Source organism: Myotis nattereri (genome assembly GCF_964212035.1).
Source record: "Myotis nattereri genome assembly, chromosome: 12".
Lineage (NCBI taxonomy): Eukaryota > Metazoa > Chordata > Mammalia > Chiroptera > Vespertilionidae > Myotis > Myotis nattereri.
In genome coordinates, this window is record NC_138087.1 from 6,512,548 (window position 1) to 6,529,404 (window position 16,857).

Genomic DNA, 16,857 nt, shown 5'->3' on the forward strand with positions numbered 1-16,857 from the left:
CGAGCAGGGTTGTTGACACTGCACGTCTATTTTGATGTTCCAGATGAAAGTAAGGGAAGCTCCCGGCAGCATTTTCTCAAGCATGGCGGCACCGCAGCGCTCAAATGCTCCCCAAAGTCCAACCTGGCGCGGGTGGTGTGGAGGTTCCAGAGCGGCGTGCTCAGGGCCGAGGGCCCCAAGTACAGCCTGGTGGGCGGGACCCTGCTCATCTTCAACCTGTCGGAAGGAGACAGCGGGGTGTACCAGTGCCTGTCGGAGGAGAGGGTCAGGAACAAGACGGTCTCGCGGGTGATGGCCAGGCACGTGCTGGAGGTCAGGACGGCCCTCCGGGCCCCAGGGGCCTTCTCCTCGCCAGCCACCCGGACAGAAGGTGCCGGGCTCCCCCCCGACGTGTCAGCGGGGCCCATCCGAGGCTCCTCTCCCCAGACCCCGGCAGGGCGGCTCACCACGCCTTCTGGCCCGGCGCCCACCAGCGCGTCCTGCGAACCAAAGGTCATCATCCACACCGTTCCCCAGGTCCAGTCGGAGAAGACCCTGTACCTCAAGTCCAGCAACGACCGCCTCCTCTTGTCCCTCTTCCTCCTCTTCTTCGTCCTCTGCCTCTGCCTCTTTTCCTACAACTGCTACAAGGGCCTCCTGCCTGGGCCGTGCCTGCGGTTCCGCTCCGCCCTGCTGCTGGGGAAGAAGCAGCCCGCCTCGGACTTCTCCGACTGCGAGCAGAGCGTGAAGGAGACGCTGGTGGAGCCGGGCAGCTTCTCCCAGCAGAACGGGGGGCAGCCCCGGCCGGCCCCTGACACCGGCTACGAGACAGAGCAGGACACCACGGCCAGCAGGGCGCCCACCGACAGGGAGGACTCGCAGAGGATCGACGAGCTCCCGGTCAGGGACAGGCCGTTCGACGTCAAGTGCGAGCTGAAGTTCGCCGACTCGGATGCGGACGGGGACTGAGGCGCTGCGGGAAGGGTCTCGTCCCGTGCCGCCTGGGTAGCCCGTCCTCTGCAAACCTCAGTCTTGTGTCTTTTCTCTTGGGGTGAACTCGTGACTTGGTTTCTCTTTGTCCTTTTGGAAAACGGCGAGCCTCCTCGTCAGTCAGTCAGTCGGTGGGAGCCGGAGATGTGCCCGTGGGCGGGGCGGTGGCCGGGCAGCCGCTGGCCTGGAGCAGCCCGAGACCGTCGCCTCAGAAAGCAGCCCGAGAGGCCCTCTCATCCTGGTTGGAAAGGACGCGTAGTTGATCGGTGGGTCATGGGTCGCCTGCCGTCCAGGTTGGCACGAAGCTCTTCCTCCACATAATTGTTTCTAGGATTTTGCTTTGAGTTGAAGTGTTCGGTCATTTATTGTTTCGGTCGCTAAAGCAGATGCTTTAATATTTAGAAGATGCACATCTTCTGGTTTTGCTGTACGTTAGGACACGCTATGGCTTCCGTTGCTGGAGGTTCTCAGGGATAAACTTACTTTCGCTAAATGCGTTCTCTCTGCTTTTGGAAATGCAGACAAAGCCACCTGTTGAGCACACTGACTTTTTCAACATTTCATTCCTAAGGGAGGCGTCCTTTCAGAGAAGATTTCTTTCTGTACCATTTTTCTCATTTTAAGTCTTGGAAGAGGAGCAGGCATGGGGGACTGCCCCGTGACCACCGGCAGGGTTTTGAGCGAGGACGGTGGCCCCTGGGGAGCCTGGCTGGCCCAGAGCGCAGGGACGAGCGATTCACAATCCATTGCCCATGGCCACTGGAGTCTGATCATCCGAACACCTGTTCCTCTTGGCTTCCGTCCCACACCTCTTACCCAGCAGCCTTTCCACCTGGCCGACCTGAGCGTCCACAGCTGGGAGAGTGAGCAGGGAGGGCGGACGTGTCCACGGTGCTGCGGACCCGCCCTGCGGACCGGGGTGGCCTGCGCGTCTTAAGGTGGGGCGGGCGGGCGGTGCAGCTTAACAGCACGGACCTCACCGTCCACGGACCTCGCCGTCCACCTCCGCTGGCCAAACGCCCACAAGAGGAGACCTTTCCGAGGCAAAGCAGTAACCTGGATGTGTGTCCTGTGCGGACAGCGTGATAGGGTTCCACTGTGTTGGTGTAAACATTTGTGTTTTATAAGATTTAATTTGTTGTTATTTTTCTACTTTGAATTGTATACATAACCGAATAAATGAGAAGCTTATATCCTGATGTGGGCATGTGATTTGCTGAGGCCGTGCGGCCCCCTCCCGACGGTGCAGGTGTGGGTCTCCCGGCCCCTCTTGGAACGGCCTGGCAGGCAGGACCGCGTGGGCCCTTCTCTTCCTCAACGCGTTTCCCGTCTCTGCACGTGCTGTGCTCGTGACGACTCCTGCCTCAGTGCTCTCTCTTTTCTGTCCTCTGTCTCGCAGCCTCATCTCCTCTGCCCTCCCCTCCTCCGGGGTCCTCCTCCCTGTCCTGTCTGGGCCCCGACTCGTCCTCCTCTCCCCGAAGCCCCTGGCTGGCCCCGGGCTCTGGGCCTGACGGCCGCCTGCGGGCCACCTTGCTGCCGCCCTTCCTCAGCGACCAGGCCCAGCACGTGCCTGCCCTGGGGACCTTCCACCTCTTCTGCCAGGCCACAGGTGAGCGGGGCACCTGGCGAGGGGGCGGGGGGCAGGGCCCTCCGGCTGCATCTCCCAGCAGCCCCGGGAGCTTCGTGGTCAGCCCATAGCTATGCCTCCGGACAGCGGGCCAGCCAGCTTTTCCCGCGAAGACTCCCGTTAGCGGTTCTAGGCTCCGCAGGCAGGGTTTTGGCCACACCTGCTCAGCTCTGCCCGATGGCCCGTGAGCTGCCCGCAGTGGGTGTGGCTGTGCATCAACCAAACTTCGTTTACAAACACCAGCCTCGGCCACACGTGGCCCAAAGGCCTCGGCTTGCCAGTCGCTGGTCTGTGGAGCGACTGTCGAACTTTTTCATCTCGTGCCCATGTAAACTAATGACTAAAATTCTGTGGCACTGCAAAAATATTTTTTTCCACTTTGACAAAAAAAAAAAAAGGTGTAATTTTGATTCATTCACACCGGATGGTTGTCATTGCCTATTTGACAATCTAAGAGAAACAAAGCCAGTGCCCCTGGCTGGTCAGGCACTGCACGCTTTAAATCGTGGTCTGTAGGGTTACTTCTGTGTCTGAGAACAGTGTGGGTTTGAGGTGTGGGTATTCCAGGAATTAACCCAGGGCCTCTGGAGTGGGAACTGTGTCAGCGACTTGCGTGATGATGTTAACATGCGGGAAAGACAGCCCTGTGGGCGCCCTCGGACCGGGAGGGTTCCCGGGCAGCACTGGGGGGGGGACAGGAGGGGGGGGCAGCAGGTAGCCCACCTTGGAGCGCGCCCCAGGCTTCAGGCAGTGCCTGGGCGCCCAGGTCTGCCATGTGTGGGCGTCTGAATAGCCACAAAGAGAAGAGACGTTGCAGGCCTGGGGTCCGTCCTCTGCTGAGAGAGGAATGAAACAAACCCTGTTTTGTTTAGTGTTTCAGATTTTTAAAAATATGTTTTTATTGATTTTATAGAGAGAAAGGGAGAGAGGAACATCAGTCGGCTGCCTCCTGCACGCCCCCTCGTTGGGATCGAGCCCACAACCCGTGCATGCGCCCTAATCGGGAATCGAACCGCACCCTCTTGGTGCATGGGCTGACTCTCAATCCACTGAGCCACACGGGCCGGGCTGTTTAGTTTTTGAGATTTTAAATAAACACTGAGCCGCTAAGAATGTCAAGCTGCTGCCTGTCTCCCGCTGGGTCAGCGCCCAAGCCTTGGGGGGCCCTCCCTCTGCTCCGGACCAGCCGTGTGGCCAGTGGTGCCTGCGCGGGCCCAGGTGGTGGCAGGGGAAGTTGCCTGCGAACAGGAGGTGGTGGAGCCAGACCACAGGGGCTGTCCACGTGGCCGGGTCGCTGCCCCCTGCTGGGCCAGGCCTGCGAGCCGCCCGGCCGCTCCCGCAGTGGTTCCCTCGGGGCAGCACCAGGAACCGCTCCAGCCCTCAGGCCCATCCTCACGGCGCAGTGGGAAAGGGGAAGATGGTGCTGGGTTCCCGTGACCTGGGGAGGATAGACACAGGTGGACCGTGAGCTTGGGAGCCTCGCACTTTCACGGGCGAGCACTTGGCGTGTTACTGTGCGCTGGTGTGCGCACGCGTGGGCATGCACACGGGCTCGGACGGGAGAGGAGCGGGGCTGGGAGAGCAGGTTGCGAGGCTGGCTCAGCACGGAGCACTCTGGCATTTCAGACTCGGGTGTTCGGCGCAGGGACTTCAGTTGCAAAGCTTATGGAAGGGCTGGGGCCCAGGGAGGCAAAGACCCAAACAGCAAATGCGGGGGAGTGAGGGGTCGCTCAGCGCAGCCTCGCCTCCCGCGTGGCCGTCCCTCGCTGTGCTCGCTGCTGCTGAGGGGCTCCGGAGCCGCTCCCACCCCTGCCCGCGCCTCCCGGGCAGGACCTGGGGGGACGCTGAGGTGCACAGAGGGGGAGGAGCTGAGAGGGTCGGCGCCCGGGCACCCTGACCAGGGAGGCAGGAGCAGTGCCCCTGGTGCTCGGGTGCGTGGACCAGGAGCGAGACCCGCCTCCCTGCGCTCCAGCTGTGCGTCTGCTGCTCTCAGAGGCGCGTGCCCACCTGGACCTCCCCTTGTCTCACCGGCCACACCTGAGGCAGGGGCATCCTGGGGTGGACTGATTTCCGAGGGAGCTTGCAGTGTCCTGTCCATCCAGAGGGGCTCTGTGTAGGTTCTATTCAGGATCAAACTGCACACATCACACACACACACACACACACGCCATAAACACTGCACACATCTCACATACACCCCCACACACGCACAACACAACACACACTGCACACAGCACACAACACATACTGCACACATCACACATACAGCCCACATACACTTACACACATGCCACACAAGTACACCACACACTGCACACACCACACACACCCATACATCCCACATACACGTAATAGTATGCATGCCATACACATACATACACACACATACACACATACACGCATGCCACACACACTGCACACATCACACACACACACTGTGTACATCGCATACACACATCCCACACACTTTAGGTGGCATTTGACATGCCGGTGTGAAGGTCCTTTATGTATTAACTGCAGTGTTAGCATCAGAGCCTTTAAGCCACGTGGTCAGAGGGGCAGCAGGAGGCCTGGGTCTCATGAGGGTCCTGATCCCCAAGCTCTTAAGTGGCAGGTGGTGTGTGTGTGTTGGGGCTCCTGGAAGGCCAAGGCTGAGCTGTGGGGGTAGTTGACACATGAGTTGGAGGGTCAGCCCTCCACGAGGTGGGGGTGTCCCATCACCTTGCTGGCCTGGGGGGTCCCATCACTTTGCTGGCCTGGGGGGGGTCCCATCACCTTGCTGGCCTGGGGGGTGTCCCATCACCTTGCTGGCCTGGTGGGGATCCCATCACCTTGCTGGCCTGGGGGGGGGTGTGTCCCATCACCTTGCTGGCCTGGGGTATCCCATCACCTTGCTGGCCTGGTGGGGATCCCATCACCTTGCTGGCCTGGGGGGGGGGGTGTCCCATCACCTTGCTGGCCTGGGGGGGGGGTGTCCCATCACCTTGCTGGCCTGGGGCAGGGGGGTGTCCCATCACCTTGCTGGCCTGGGGCATGGGGGTGTCCCATCACCTTGCTGGCCTGGGGCAGGGGGGTGTCCCATCACCTTGCCGGCCTGGGGGGTGGGGAACGACCCGTCACCTTGCTGGCCTGGGGCAGGGGGTGTCCCATCACCTTGCTGGCCTGGAGGGGGTGTCCCATCACCTTGCTGGCCTGGGGCAGGGGGGTGTCCCATCACCTTGCTGGCCTGGGGCAGGGGGTGTCCCATCACCTTGCTGGCCTGGGGGGGGGTCCCATCACCTTGCTGGCCTGGGGGGGGGGGTCCCATCACCTTGCCGGCCTGGGGGGTGTCCCATCACCTTGCTGGCCTGGGGTGGGGGTCCCATCACCTTGCTGGCCTGGGGCAGGGGGGTGTCCCATCACCTTGCTGGCCTGGGGGGTGGGGAACGACCCGTCACCTTGCTGGCCTCGGTGCTGAGCATGCCTGATGGGTGGTTTTCCTCCCATGGGAAGTGCTCTCCTCTCTGTGGTGTGATGAACCACATTCTTTACCACAGAGCGGGCTGACCCTGGGTCCTTGGAGGCCTCCTGCCGCAGCAGCGTCACCCACAGAAGGCTCCCCCACGGAGCTGGGGGCCGGGCAGGCACCTCCCGCACCCCTCACACGCCAGCTCGGGCCCCAGCAGCTCGGACCAGGGTTTGCTCTCAGCTGGTCCCAGGCAGCTTTGTGGCAGGCTCGGGACTCTGAGGAGAGCAATGCATTCGGGGTGCTGGAGACCCGGAGAGCACCTTCCCTTCCAGCTGGGGCTGCCCAACGTCTGTGCCCTGCAGCTCCGGGGCCTGCAGGGAGTGCATGGGGGTCCGGCATGGGGGTCCTGGGTGCACGCAGCCCTGGTGCTCTGAGTGGCTCCCCAGGGGGTGCTGGCAGGACCCTGGCCACGGGAATGGGAGGGGGGCTAGCTCACTGGCCACCGGCCTCGGGGTCAGAGTGGACCACGTGCACGGGCCCCGGGAGGACTTGCTGCCTGGGAGGCACCTGGGGGATGGCCCAGCCCTGAGGTGGGTCTCATCGCATCCCTCCGTTCGGGCTCTCGGGCCCCCACCTCCAGGATGGTGTCCCCTCCTCGGGGCGGGGCCGTGGCTCCCAGGCTCTGGTTTTGTCAGAAAGAATCAGCTCTGCCCCACTGCTCTCCTCGGACAATGGGGCGGGGCGAGGGGGGGGGTGCAGGAAGGCCCTGACCCTGGGCGGGACTAGGACTGGAGACTCTGCCAGCCCCGCCCCCGGCGGCCAACTCCCAACTCCGCAGCCGGGCAGCCCCGCGTGCTGAACCTCCAAGGAGCGGCCCCTGCGGGCAACATGGGTTTGGGCTGCCGGGTCTCCCCCCCGCCCCCCCCTCCCCCCGTGTCTCAGTGCGGGACCTGCTGACCACTTTAACTTCGCTTTCCTCTCTCTTTAATTTCTTCTGCATTCAGAATGAGGTGGATAGTGTTTTTAAAAGAGTAAATGGAACGTAAGTACTTCTTTACCACGTTAATGTTTTGCTACGTTTACCACACATTTAAAGGCCGTTTAGTGACGCTCGGGAGCAGCTGGGAACAGAGCCGCCCGCAGTCGGGCTCCCAGGAGCCGTGGGCTGTGGGGAGTTGCTCCTGAAAGAGCCCCGCCCATGTGCTTGGGGGTGAGTCAGCTCAGCCACCACTGCCTGGCCCAGCGCTGGTCCTCAGAGCCTCCGGAAGCTCCTGCACCCATCCCATCAGCAGGCAGTGCTGGGGGAGGAAGGAGACTGGCCTTTTCAGAACCGACTCCAGTGTCCACGCAAAGAAAAGTCTCACATTCTTGGTCACAACACCTCATGAGAAAGTTTCTGAAGCTACAATCCCGCGAGGCCAGCAGCCGGGGAGTGGCCGGAGCGTGGTGTGGGAAGCCCGCCGCGCAGGACGGGACGCCGGTGGCTGCACGTGGGCGTGCTGTCAGGTGTGAGCATGTGCGTGTGCCGAGGCAGCAAGTACACGCGTTCCACCTGTGCGTGTGCACGGCGTGCATGTGTGGAGAGAGCCACCTGTGGGCAGAGAACAAAGCCACACACAGCTATAGAGACGGAGTCAAACAATGGGGATCCGGCACAGAGCGCACGCCCACCGGCGGCTCGTCCTCGGCGACGGCCAGGGCCACGCATAGTACTTGGTTGCATTCAGAATTTCCCCCCATGTCTATGCACATTTATTTTTTCTCTAGCATTTTATTTTTATTATAAAAGCATTGTTTGTTTTTTACAGTGAATGTGGAAACTCTAGGAAAGTATAAAGAGCAAAACCTAAATGACCTAAAAGTAAACCATCCAAAGGTAGCCACCAGCAGCATTAGGGCATTTTAGGCCTTTTCTCTGTGCATGTATGTGAATGTGTCTACTCAAATGTACATGCACACGTTTACACGTTCATGTACATACTTGCACACACACACGCATGGGCACGTGTATTCTTTCACTGAACATGTCAGTTTTTCTCTGTTGCTGAATCTTTTTCTTAAATGTGATTCCTGATGGATGACGGCACAGTGGCTGTCCCGTCGCTCACGGACGGACCCCTGTCGGACGCTTCCCAGCGTCTTGCCCGCAGGCACGGCGCCTTGCTCCTCCACAGGGTCCGTCATCGTCTCGGAATCATGCCCAGGACTGACAGGTCCGGGTCCGACTGCCCTGGGGAGGAAGTTTCTTTGAGGCCTGTCCCTGGAGGATTGCGGATGAAGGGACAACACAGAGTGCCACGGGGGCGGGGCAGAGCTGGGAGCCATCGAAAGGGATCGCAGTTAAAGTAGAGCTCGCCCTCTTTCTAAAGGCCCAGCACGTGGCAGTCTCTGCCCTCCACCTGGCCCTCCCGAGACAGTGTGCGCCCCCACCCCTGTGTCTGGCGGGGGCACTCCCACACGCTTGCACACCCACACACTCGCACGCTCGCACACCCACACGCTTGCACACCCGCACGCTCGCACACCCACACGCTCGCACACCCGCACGCTCGCACACCCGCACACTCACACACCCGCACGCTTGCACACCCGCACGCTCGCACACCCACACGCTCGCACACTCGCACACCCACACGCTCGCAGGCCCACACGCTTGCACACCCACATGTTCACACACCCGCACGCTCGCACACCCGCACGCTCGCACGCCCACACGCTCACACACTCGCACACCCACACGCTCGCATGCCCACACGCTCGCACGCTCGCACACCCACATGCTTGCACACCCGCACACTCGCACACCCGCACGCTTGCACACCCGCACGCTCGCACACCCACACGCTCGCACACTCGCACACCCACACGCTCGCAGGCCCACACGCTTGCACACCACATGTTCACACACCCGCACGCTCGCACACCCGCACGCTCGCACACCCGCACGCTCGCACGCCCACACGCTCACACACTCGCACACCCACACGCTCGCACGCCCACACCCACGCGCTCGCACTCACACGCTCGCACACTCACACGCTCACATACTCACACACCCACACGCCTGCTGCTGTCTGCTGGCTGGTTAGTCCTCCGCTCTGATGTGTGTCTGCTCAGTGCACTCGGGCCACCCGCAGGCAGGCATAGGCCTTCCTCTGCTGGCCGTCCTGCACGGAGCCATTTATTTCCTCCTGTCCGGTCGGTGGGAAGAACCTGGCTTTGAAAACCGAGTCTCAGGTAGTGGGGTGACCAGGGGGCACAGCGCTGGGCTGGGTGGTCCTGCAGTCCGCCCGCCTGCAGGGGGTGGCGTCCTCACAGACTATCGGGCAGTTGTCAGGTCCCTGAGCCAGGAGGCTGGAGTGTGTCCCCTCGTCCATGCTGTTGGGGTGCCTACTGGGCCCAGGCAGAAGTGAGGGGGAGCAGCAGGGTGCACGGGTGCAGCCTGGCCCTGCCCTGGTGCTGTGACCAGGAGCAGCAGGGACAGAGGCCGCAGGAGTCCGGCCCATCGCTGCTGCCCTCGGCTGTGCCGCCTGCGCGGGCCGCCCTTGCCGCTGTCCCCGCCCAGCAGGTCCGCACCCGCGGGCGGGAGCCATGTGCTGGGTGCTTTCCTCAGCAGACCCAGGGAGCCGGGCACACAGTCCGTGGGGGTCCTGGCCCGTTGGCTTCCGCAGGGAGGTGGGCCGGCCTCAGCACAGCCCCCAGCCCCGGGTTCCTCCTGCTCTTTGGGGATGAGAAGGTGGCCCCACAGGCTGCTCCAGCGCCGGGCCAGAGCCGGTCTTGCTTCTGGCTCTCTGCCCCCTGCCTTCCCGCCCACCATCCTCCCCTCAGCACCGGCTGGACGCCTGTCCCTGGTCCCGCCTGAGGTAGGGAGCCGGGGAGCTGTGCTCCGGCTCAAGTCTGGCCCAGCAGAGCTAAGACCCTGACCAAGGGCCAAGGGGGGGAGGAAGGCCCGGTCCCCACGGCCCTCAAGTCCCCCTGGCCCTCGGGCGGCCTCAGCCCTTCCCAGCGCCCTGTGCCCACCCCGGCCTCCAACAGCTCCCGGGCAGCTGCTCCCATGCCCTCATCAGGCCCAGCCAGGGCCTGTCAGGGGAGAGCTCTGGCCCTAGTGGTAGGGACAGTGAGGAGGCCCCGCCTTTGGCAGCAGGTCTGGCGTGGGGGGAGAGGGGGGAATGGAAGTTCCCAGGCCCAGAACCCCCTGTTCTGCACTGGGCTCAGCCGGGAGAGGAGAAGGGGGTGCGGCCCTGGTGGCCTAGGCGCGTGCTCTGGGGAACACCCTGTGCAGGTGCATTCTGCGAAGGGCGTCTGAGGGGGCTAAGGAGCAGGTCCCATGGGCAGGGAGGGCACGAGCCTGTTCCTTCGGGGTCACGGGGCCACAGGGGGCCTGCCCTCAGCCTGCCCCTTCACCTCAGGTCCAGCTGGGACAACGGAGCCCCGATCTGGGCAGCCCAGCCCCTCCCCTGCCCCGGGGCCGTTCCTGTGGGCCCCTGCATCCTGGGACACGGGCTGAGCTGGCCTGTGTGCCCCCAGGTCCTGCGGATGTTCACTTCGTCTGGGAGAAGAATGGGCGTGAACTGCAGACGTGTGTCCCCGTGCAGACCCACGCGCTGCCGGACGGCAGGGCCCACGTGCTCAGCTGGCTGCGGGACGCCGTCCGCGAGAGCACCGAGTACCGCTGCTCCGTCCTCTCCTCCGCGGGGAGCCAGACCTCCCGGGTGCGGGTCGCCGTGCTGGAGCCCGGTAAGCGGCCCTGCTCTCTCCCGGGCGTGGGCCCTCACTGGCCGTGTCTCCAGTCTGGGCGCTTGGGCGCTGACTGCGTCTGGTTTCACGGGAAAGATGACAGTCCATTTTTACAGCTGCTTCCCCCACCCCGTCCCGCACAGCTGCCGGCCTCCCACCTCCGGGTGTGGGCGTTCCCGGAGGCTGGTCTGTTTCCTGTGCGGGTCGGTGCTGAGCCCCATCTGCTTGGGTCCGAGTTACCACCTCCACACCAGACTCTGTCTTAAGTCCCTGACCCGCAGTCATACGGGGTCGCGTCCTCGGCCTCCCCAAACCTCTGCACCAGGGGCCAAGGGCCGCCCTGGGCCAGCACCTGCAGCTGGGCTCCCCTCTCTGACCGGGGACTGTGTCCCGGGCCCGGCACACTGCGGTTTGCTGGGGTTTGTCCTCCAGCCACCAGGAGCAGTGTTTGCGGAGCCCGTGTCTGTCCCGTCGCCACACTTAGATGTGAGTTTGGCCGGACAAGCAGTTCTGTCTAACGTCACCCGTGGGTGTGAGGACGCGCCCGCCGGCCTCGCTCCAGGCGCCGTGCCTGCGGCCTCACCTCTGCCCTCCGGGTCCCACGCCTGGCGCCCGCCCCGCAGAAGCCCGCCCCTGGGTCTTCCGGAACCTCCGCTCCCTCTTCTCCGCTTCATATTCTGTTCTCTTTCTGAAACCGCTTCCATGGGCCGCCCCCCTCACCTCCTCGCTGCCGCCTCTCGCTTCCCTCTCCTGGCGCCTTTCGTAGTGGGCACACCTGCTCCTGTTCCCGCCTCACCGTCTCACCGTCACCGGACACAGGAAGAGCTTTACATCCGCTCTGCTCGTTAAGCCCCATTCCTGCTTCGCGGCACAGTCCTCTCTCCACCCTGAGATGTGCGGAGGCTTGTTCTCGCTTTCCTTCTCCCTCCACGTTGCCTGCTCTGCTGGTTTTCCTGTCTTCTCTCCCTCAGGGCCTCATGGCCCTCGATTGTCTGCTTAGTTTGAGAGAGGGGCCCAAGGATGCCTCCTGGCGGGGCCGTTTCACCCAAGGAGGTCAGCTCCCTGCACGCCCGCCCCCTGGGGGCTCCTAGAAGTGCGTTAGGGATGCAGAGCTCCAGGCCTGCCCCGGGCTGCTGCACCAGGGGTCCCGGGAGGGGCACTGGGTTAGGAAGTTCCCCAGGCGGTTCCTGTGCACCAGCGTCGGAGAAACGCCTGCCCGCACCCCTCCCCTGGCCTGTGTGCTGTCGGGGGAGTGGGGGCAGGGTCCCCGCTGCGCCTCCCTTGGAGCACAGGCCCTGCGGAATGTCGGTCGGCTGTCGGTTGGTGGACACGCCAGCGAGCCTGTCTGCTTTCTGTGCACCCGCCCTGAGCGGTGCTGCCGAGACCCTGCTGTGCCCTCTGAGGCCAGTTTCCTCTGGGGCGGGAGGGAGGCTCCTTGGGCGGCTCGGGGAGGGCTGGGCACGCAGCTTTGGGAGTCAGTGGCTTGGAGCGCCTGCTGCCATGGCTCCCGGCTATTCTGTGAGGCTACCCCTCGGGGTCCCCAGGGCCGGCCCAGGACCCGCTCTGCGTTTGCCGGGGAGCTGTCCCGGCCCCTGCCCCCTCCCCCACAGCTTCCCCTCCCATGTTCGTGCTGTTTCCTCCCCTAGTCGCTGTTTTCAAGAGTATAGGCGTGTGTTTAGATAGATAGATAAATAGATGATAGGTAGATAGATAGATGATAGATAGATAGATAGATAGATAGATAGATGTATGGATAGATAGATGGATAGATAGATGGATAGATAATTTTGTCATTTTATTCAGGGTTTGGGAAACAGAAAAATAATTGTAAATATTTACTCCCCCGGAACCTCTGTTCTGTACATTTCTGTGAAATCCCTGCCGGTGCTCAGGATGAGCTAGAACACCCGCTGAGCGTGATGTGCACACGCATCTCAGTTAGGTGAGCAGAGCCACCAGAGAGTCGCTGTGGTGAGAGCCGGAGGCGCCTGGCCGAGGGCCCTGTGCCCCCTCCTCTGGGTCAGAGGCAGGAGCCCATCTCACCGCTGGCAGGTGGGGGACACACACGCTCTGGGGCAGCAGGGCCTGACTTGGGTGGCGGCTCACGGACAGCTGAGTTGGGAGAGAAGTCGCAGGCACAGCCACAGGAGGAGCGAGCGCGCTCTCACCCGCCTTCCTGCAGGTGTGGGCGGCGGGCAGACGCGCGAGGATGGGTTAGAGATACGACTCCTGTGCGCACTGCGTCCCGCCTGCTGTGCGGGGCAGGCGGGCCGGCGCTCGGAACCCAGGACCCCGGTGCCGGCTGCCGTCGGGGCGCCACCCGGCCCTCCAGTCTGCTCAGGTGTGAGCTCTGCTTCCTGCCGAAGGCTCGGGTTCTCGGCCCGTTTCTGAAACCTGTGCTGTTGTCCAAAGCAGCGACACAGTTCGTGTTTGTGTTTGCCAGGAAGCTGGCTCAGGGCGGTGCCTCCCGACAGCCTGTCACTGCCTTCACAGTCCAGGCTGCAGGTCCTTCCCCTCCTGGGAGGCCACGGCGGCTCAGCTGAGCTGGCTTCTGAGCCTACCCCCCTCCCCCGCCCAGGGCCCAGCGTCTCTCATCGTCCCAAGGGGTGTGGGGGGTTAGCCCGCTGCTGCCTGCGCACAGTGCCGTGCAGGGGAGGGCAGGGCCAGTGCCTTGGGGCTGGTGGCCTGGGAAGCCCCCAGGGCGAGAAGGTGAGGCCCTGGGGTAAAGGCCTGCCCAGGGCCACTCGGCGCAGGCGGCTCCGTCCAGCAGCGGCGCCTGCAGAGCCGGGCCCTGGGGCCCCTTCTCTCTTGCAGAGGTGACCCCCCAGGAGAAGTGGACCAGAGAGCTGGCCACCTGGAGGGCTGTGGCCGGGGAGCACGGTCGCATGATGCAGAGCTGGAGGAAGGTGTGGGTACGTGGCCCGCGGGCAGCGCCCTCTGTGGGATGGTTCGGGCCCATTCTGCCAGGGGTGGGGCCCTCACAGGCGACTGAAGTCAGATGGACCGGAGGGATGTGGGTGCAGAGGCAGGACCAGTGCCTCTGGTTAGAGGTGTCCCCGTGCCATCCCCACCTCCCGGGCAGGTGGGATGTCGGGTGCTGGCAAGAGCAGTTGCGTGTGGCCTCAGCACTTGCTGGGATCTGCTGGGCGGGCCCAGGAGGTGGCGTGCCCCCTCCCGACACCAGGCCGCGGGCCGGCATTCCGAGGCTGGCCCCGCGAGGCCAGGCATCGGCCGTCCCTTCCTGGCCCCACCTCAGGGCCAGACCAGATGGATCCCATGGCGGAGCCGTCAGCGTGAGCTCAAACCCGAGCTCTCACGGTGTCCTGGGTTAAAGCTGCCCAGGCCCCTCCTTGCTGCCCGCAGGCCAGCTCCCCGCAGGGCCCCTCCTGGCCCAGAGGGAGCACACAGGACAGGAGACTCGAGGCCTCTGGCCACACCTGAGACCGTCTGTGGGGAAAGGAGTGAGGGACGGGAGGCCGGCTGTTCTGCCAGGAATTCAAAGATGTTCTTCTTTCAGGAGAGCTGTAACAAGGACACCTTTTAGCCACCAGGGGGCAGTGCTGCCAATGCCACCTGCCGCCTGCCACGCCCGTGGAGAGGCCCTGGGCCACAGCTGTCACCTTGCCTGTCCCTGCGGCGCGGGCACCGAGCGAAGAGCCCCGACTGGACGCGTGTGGCAGCAGCTGGGATTCCTTTTGGATTAGGTGCTCACCTGTGGCAGCTCTATTGGCAGAAGCAGGAAACCAGGCCGGGAAAGGGCTGCCAAGAGAAACTGGTGAAGGCAGCAGCATGTGGCCCGGCCGGCGTGGCTGTGGTTGACCTATGAACCAGGAGGTCACGGTTCGATTCCCGGTCAGGGCACATGCCCAGGCTGATCCCCAGTGTGGGGCCTGCAGGAGGCAGCCAATCCATGCTTCCCTCTCATCATTGGTGTTTCTCTCTCTCCCTCTCCCTTCCTCTCTGAAATCCATAAAAAATATATATTTTAAAACAAAGATAGCGGCCAGCAGCGTGACCTGAGTCACTCACCTTACGCAGGTGGCCCGCAAGGACGCTGGCGGCAGCGCAGGCCCTCCTGCCGGCTTCACCCCCTCCAGGGGGCGGGTCCCATCACCGGCAGGAGCGCTGCAGGGGAAGGCGGCGGCCAAACAGGCCTTGACCTCAGCAATGCCGAGGCCCCATGGGCCGCCTGGGACTGAGGGCTGTGCGGTCCTCCCTGTGCTCGGGGTGCTCCCCCCCGCCGCACCCCCCGATTCCATGAGGCTCTGCGTGCACGCGCCACTCGCAGCCCGGCCGCGGGCACCCGGCTTGTGTGGGGCGTCCCCGGGCGCGTGTCCTTTCTGCAGGCGGAGACCTGGATGCTGTCCCACTGCTGTGAGTCCCGCTGCCGAGGCGGGAGCTCGGGTCCTCCCCGCGAGTGGGAAGGTGAGGACCCGGCCGCGCTCAGCCTGTAACCACAGACTCGGGTGTGGAGTGACAGTTCTCACCGCATGCCCCCCGGTCAGAAAACCAAGACCTGAAAACAAGCCCAACTGCTCTTCCCACCTTGGCAAGTGGCTGTCCCCTCAGCCTCGTGACCACCGCCTGTGCCCAGGCCCGCTTCCTCGTCCACCGGTGCTGCCAGGGTCCCTGCGGGCGAGGCTGCGGGGACCGGACGGCTCAGCTGGGCTGGAGTGGCCTGGTCTCCCTCCCGCCAGCCGGCCAGGTGCCCGGCGCTCCGCAGCGCTCCCAGCCCGCGCGGTGGAGGTTTTGAGGTGGTTCCCCTGGGCTGGGCGGGAAGGCCTGCCCTCTGCTCGCTGCTCCCTGCCTCTGGGCATAGGGCGCGCACGTTGGCGCTCAGCCAGCAGGCCCCTGGGTGCCGCGGCACGTGTTCTGTTGGAAATGTGGGTTCGGACTCTGCACTGTCCTGGTAAACACAGGAAAAGCGTCCACATCTGCTCGGCGCAGGGGTGCGGGGAGCCCCGCGGGTCTGCTCCCCAGCAGGTGGGCGCCTCGCAGCCACTGCGCCTCCATCTGCAGCGCAGCCTCGGCCGGGAAATGGCCGCCCCGCGGCCCTGGGCCTGCTCCGGCCTCCTTCCCCTCGGTTCGCTGGACGGGCGCCGAGGCCACTGCCCGCAGGGCTCGCCACATGTGGCCTGCTCACCAGCACAGATGCTTTTGTCTTTTTAAGTTTTAACAATGTCCCCTTCAATTACAGTTGGCGCACACTGTTACGTTAGTTCCAGTGCACAGCACAGGGGTTGGACATTTATACACCTTACGACGTGATCGCCCGGCACCACAGTCCTGCAATAGTACTGCCCCTCCCTGTGCTGAGCGTCACTGCTGTGCGGCCTCGGCGGCCTGTGCAGAGCTGGCGATTTGCATTTCTTAAGCCCTCCCCCCACCCCCCGCCACCCATCCCCCAGCCAGCCATTTGCTGTAACTCTGTAACTATGAGTTTGTTTGGTTTGTTCATTTATTTTGATTTTAGATTCCACACAGAAATGAAATCATGTGGTATCTGTCTTTCTCTGTCTGACTTTATTTCACTTAGCATAATACCCTCTAGGTCTATCCATGTTGTTGAAAATGGCAAGATTTCATTCTTTCTTTAAATGTCAGATTTATTAAGTTATAACTTACATACAGTAAAGTACAACTGGATGAGTTTTAACAAATGCACAGTGTTGGAACCATCACCAGGCTGGATAAGATACCACTCAAAGTTCCATCAGGCCACTCACTGCGGGCTCCCTCCAGGCACAGCCCCCAGCCCGGCACAGCCCCCAGCCGGGCACAGCCCCCAGCACGGCACAGCCCCCAGCACGGCACAGCCCCCAGCCCGGCACAGCTCCCCAGCCCGGCACAACCTCCAGCACAGCCCCCAGCCCGGCACAGCCCCCAGCACAGCCCCCAGCCCAGCACAGCCCCCAGCACGGCACAGCCCCCCAGCCCGGCACAGCCCCCAGCCCGGCACAACCTCCAGCACAGCCCCCAGCCCGGCACAGCCCCCAGCCCGGCACAGCCCCCAGTCCGGCACAGCCCCCAGCGTGGCACAGCCCCCAGTCCGGCACAGCCCCCAGCCCAGCACAGC

General features: G+C 63.4%; 1 protein-coding gene across 3 annotated transcripts in view; it reads left to right on the forward strand.

The window, feature by feature from the left end:
• The window catches only part of SEMA4D (semaphorin 4D), a 33,633-nt gene extending 17,344 nt beyond the window's left edge, over positions 1 to 16,289 (forward strand). Inside the window, exons 14-18 of one of the 3 annotated variants that reach the window (XM_081104075.1) lie at positions 44 to 370; positions 2,369 to 2,578; positions 10,572 to 10,781; positions 13,596 to 13,693; positions 14,299 to 16,289. In XM_081104075.1, coding sequence (XP_080960201.1) covers positions 44 to 370; positions 2,369 to 2,578; positions 10,572 to 10,781; positions 13,596 to 13,693; positions 14,299 to 14,325 — 872 coding nt within the window. In that variant the 3' untranslated portion in view covers positions 14,326 to 16,289. Of the gene's footprint in view, positions 1 to 43; positions 2,169 to 2,368; positions 2,579 to 10,571; positions 10,782 to 13,595; positions 13,694 to 14,298 lie in introns of those variants that run through there. The other 2 variants (XM_081104074.1, XM_081104073.1) reach the window with 2 other exon arrangements.
• Positions 16,290 to 16,857: the final 568 nt, after the last annotated feature.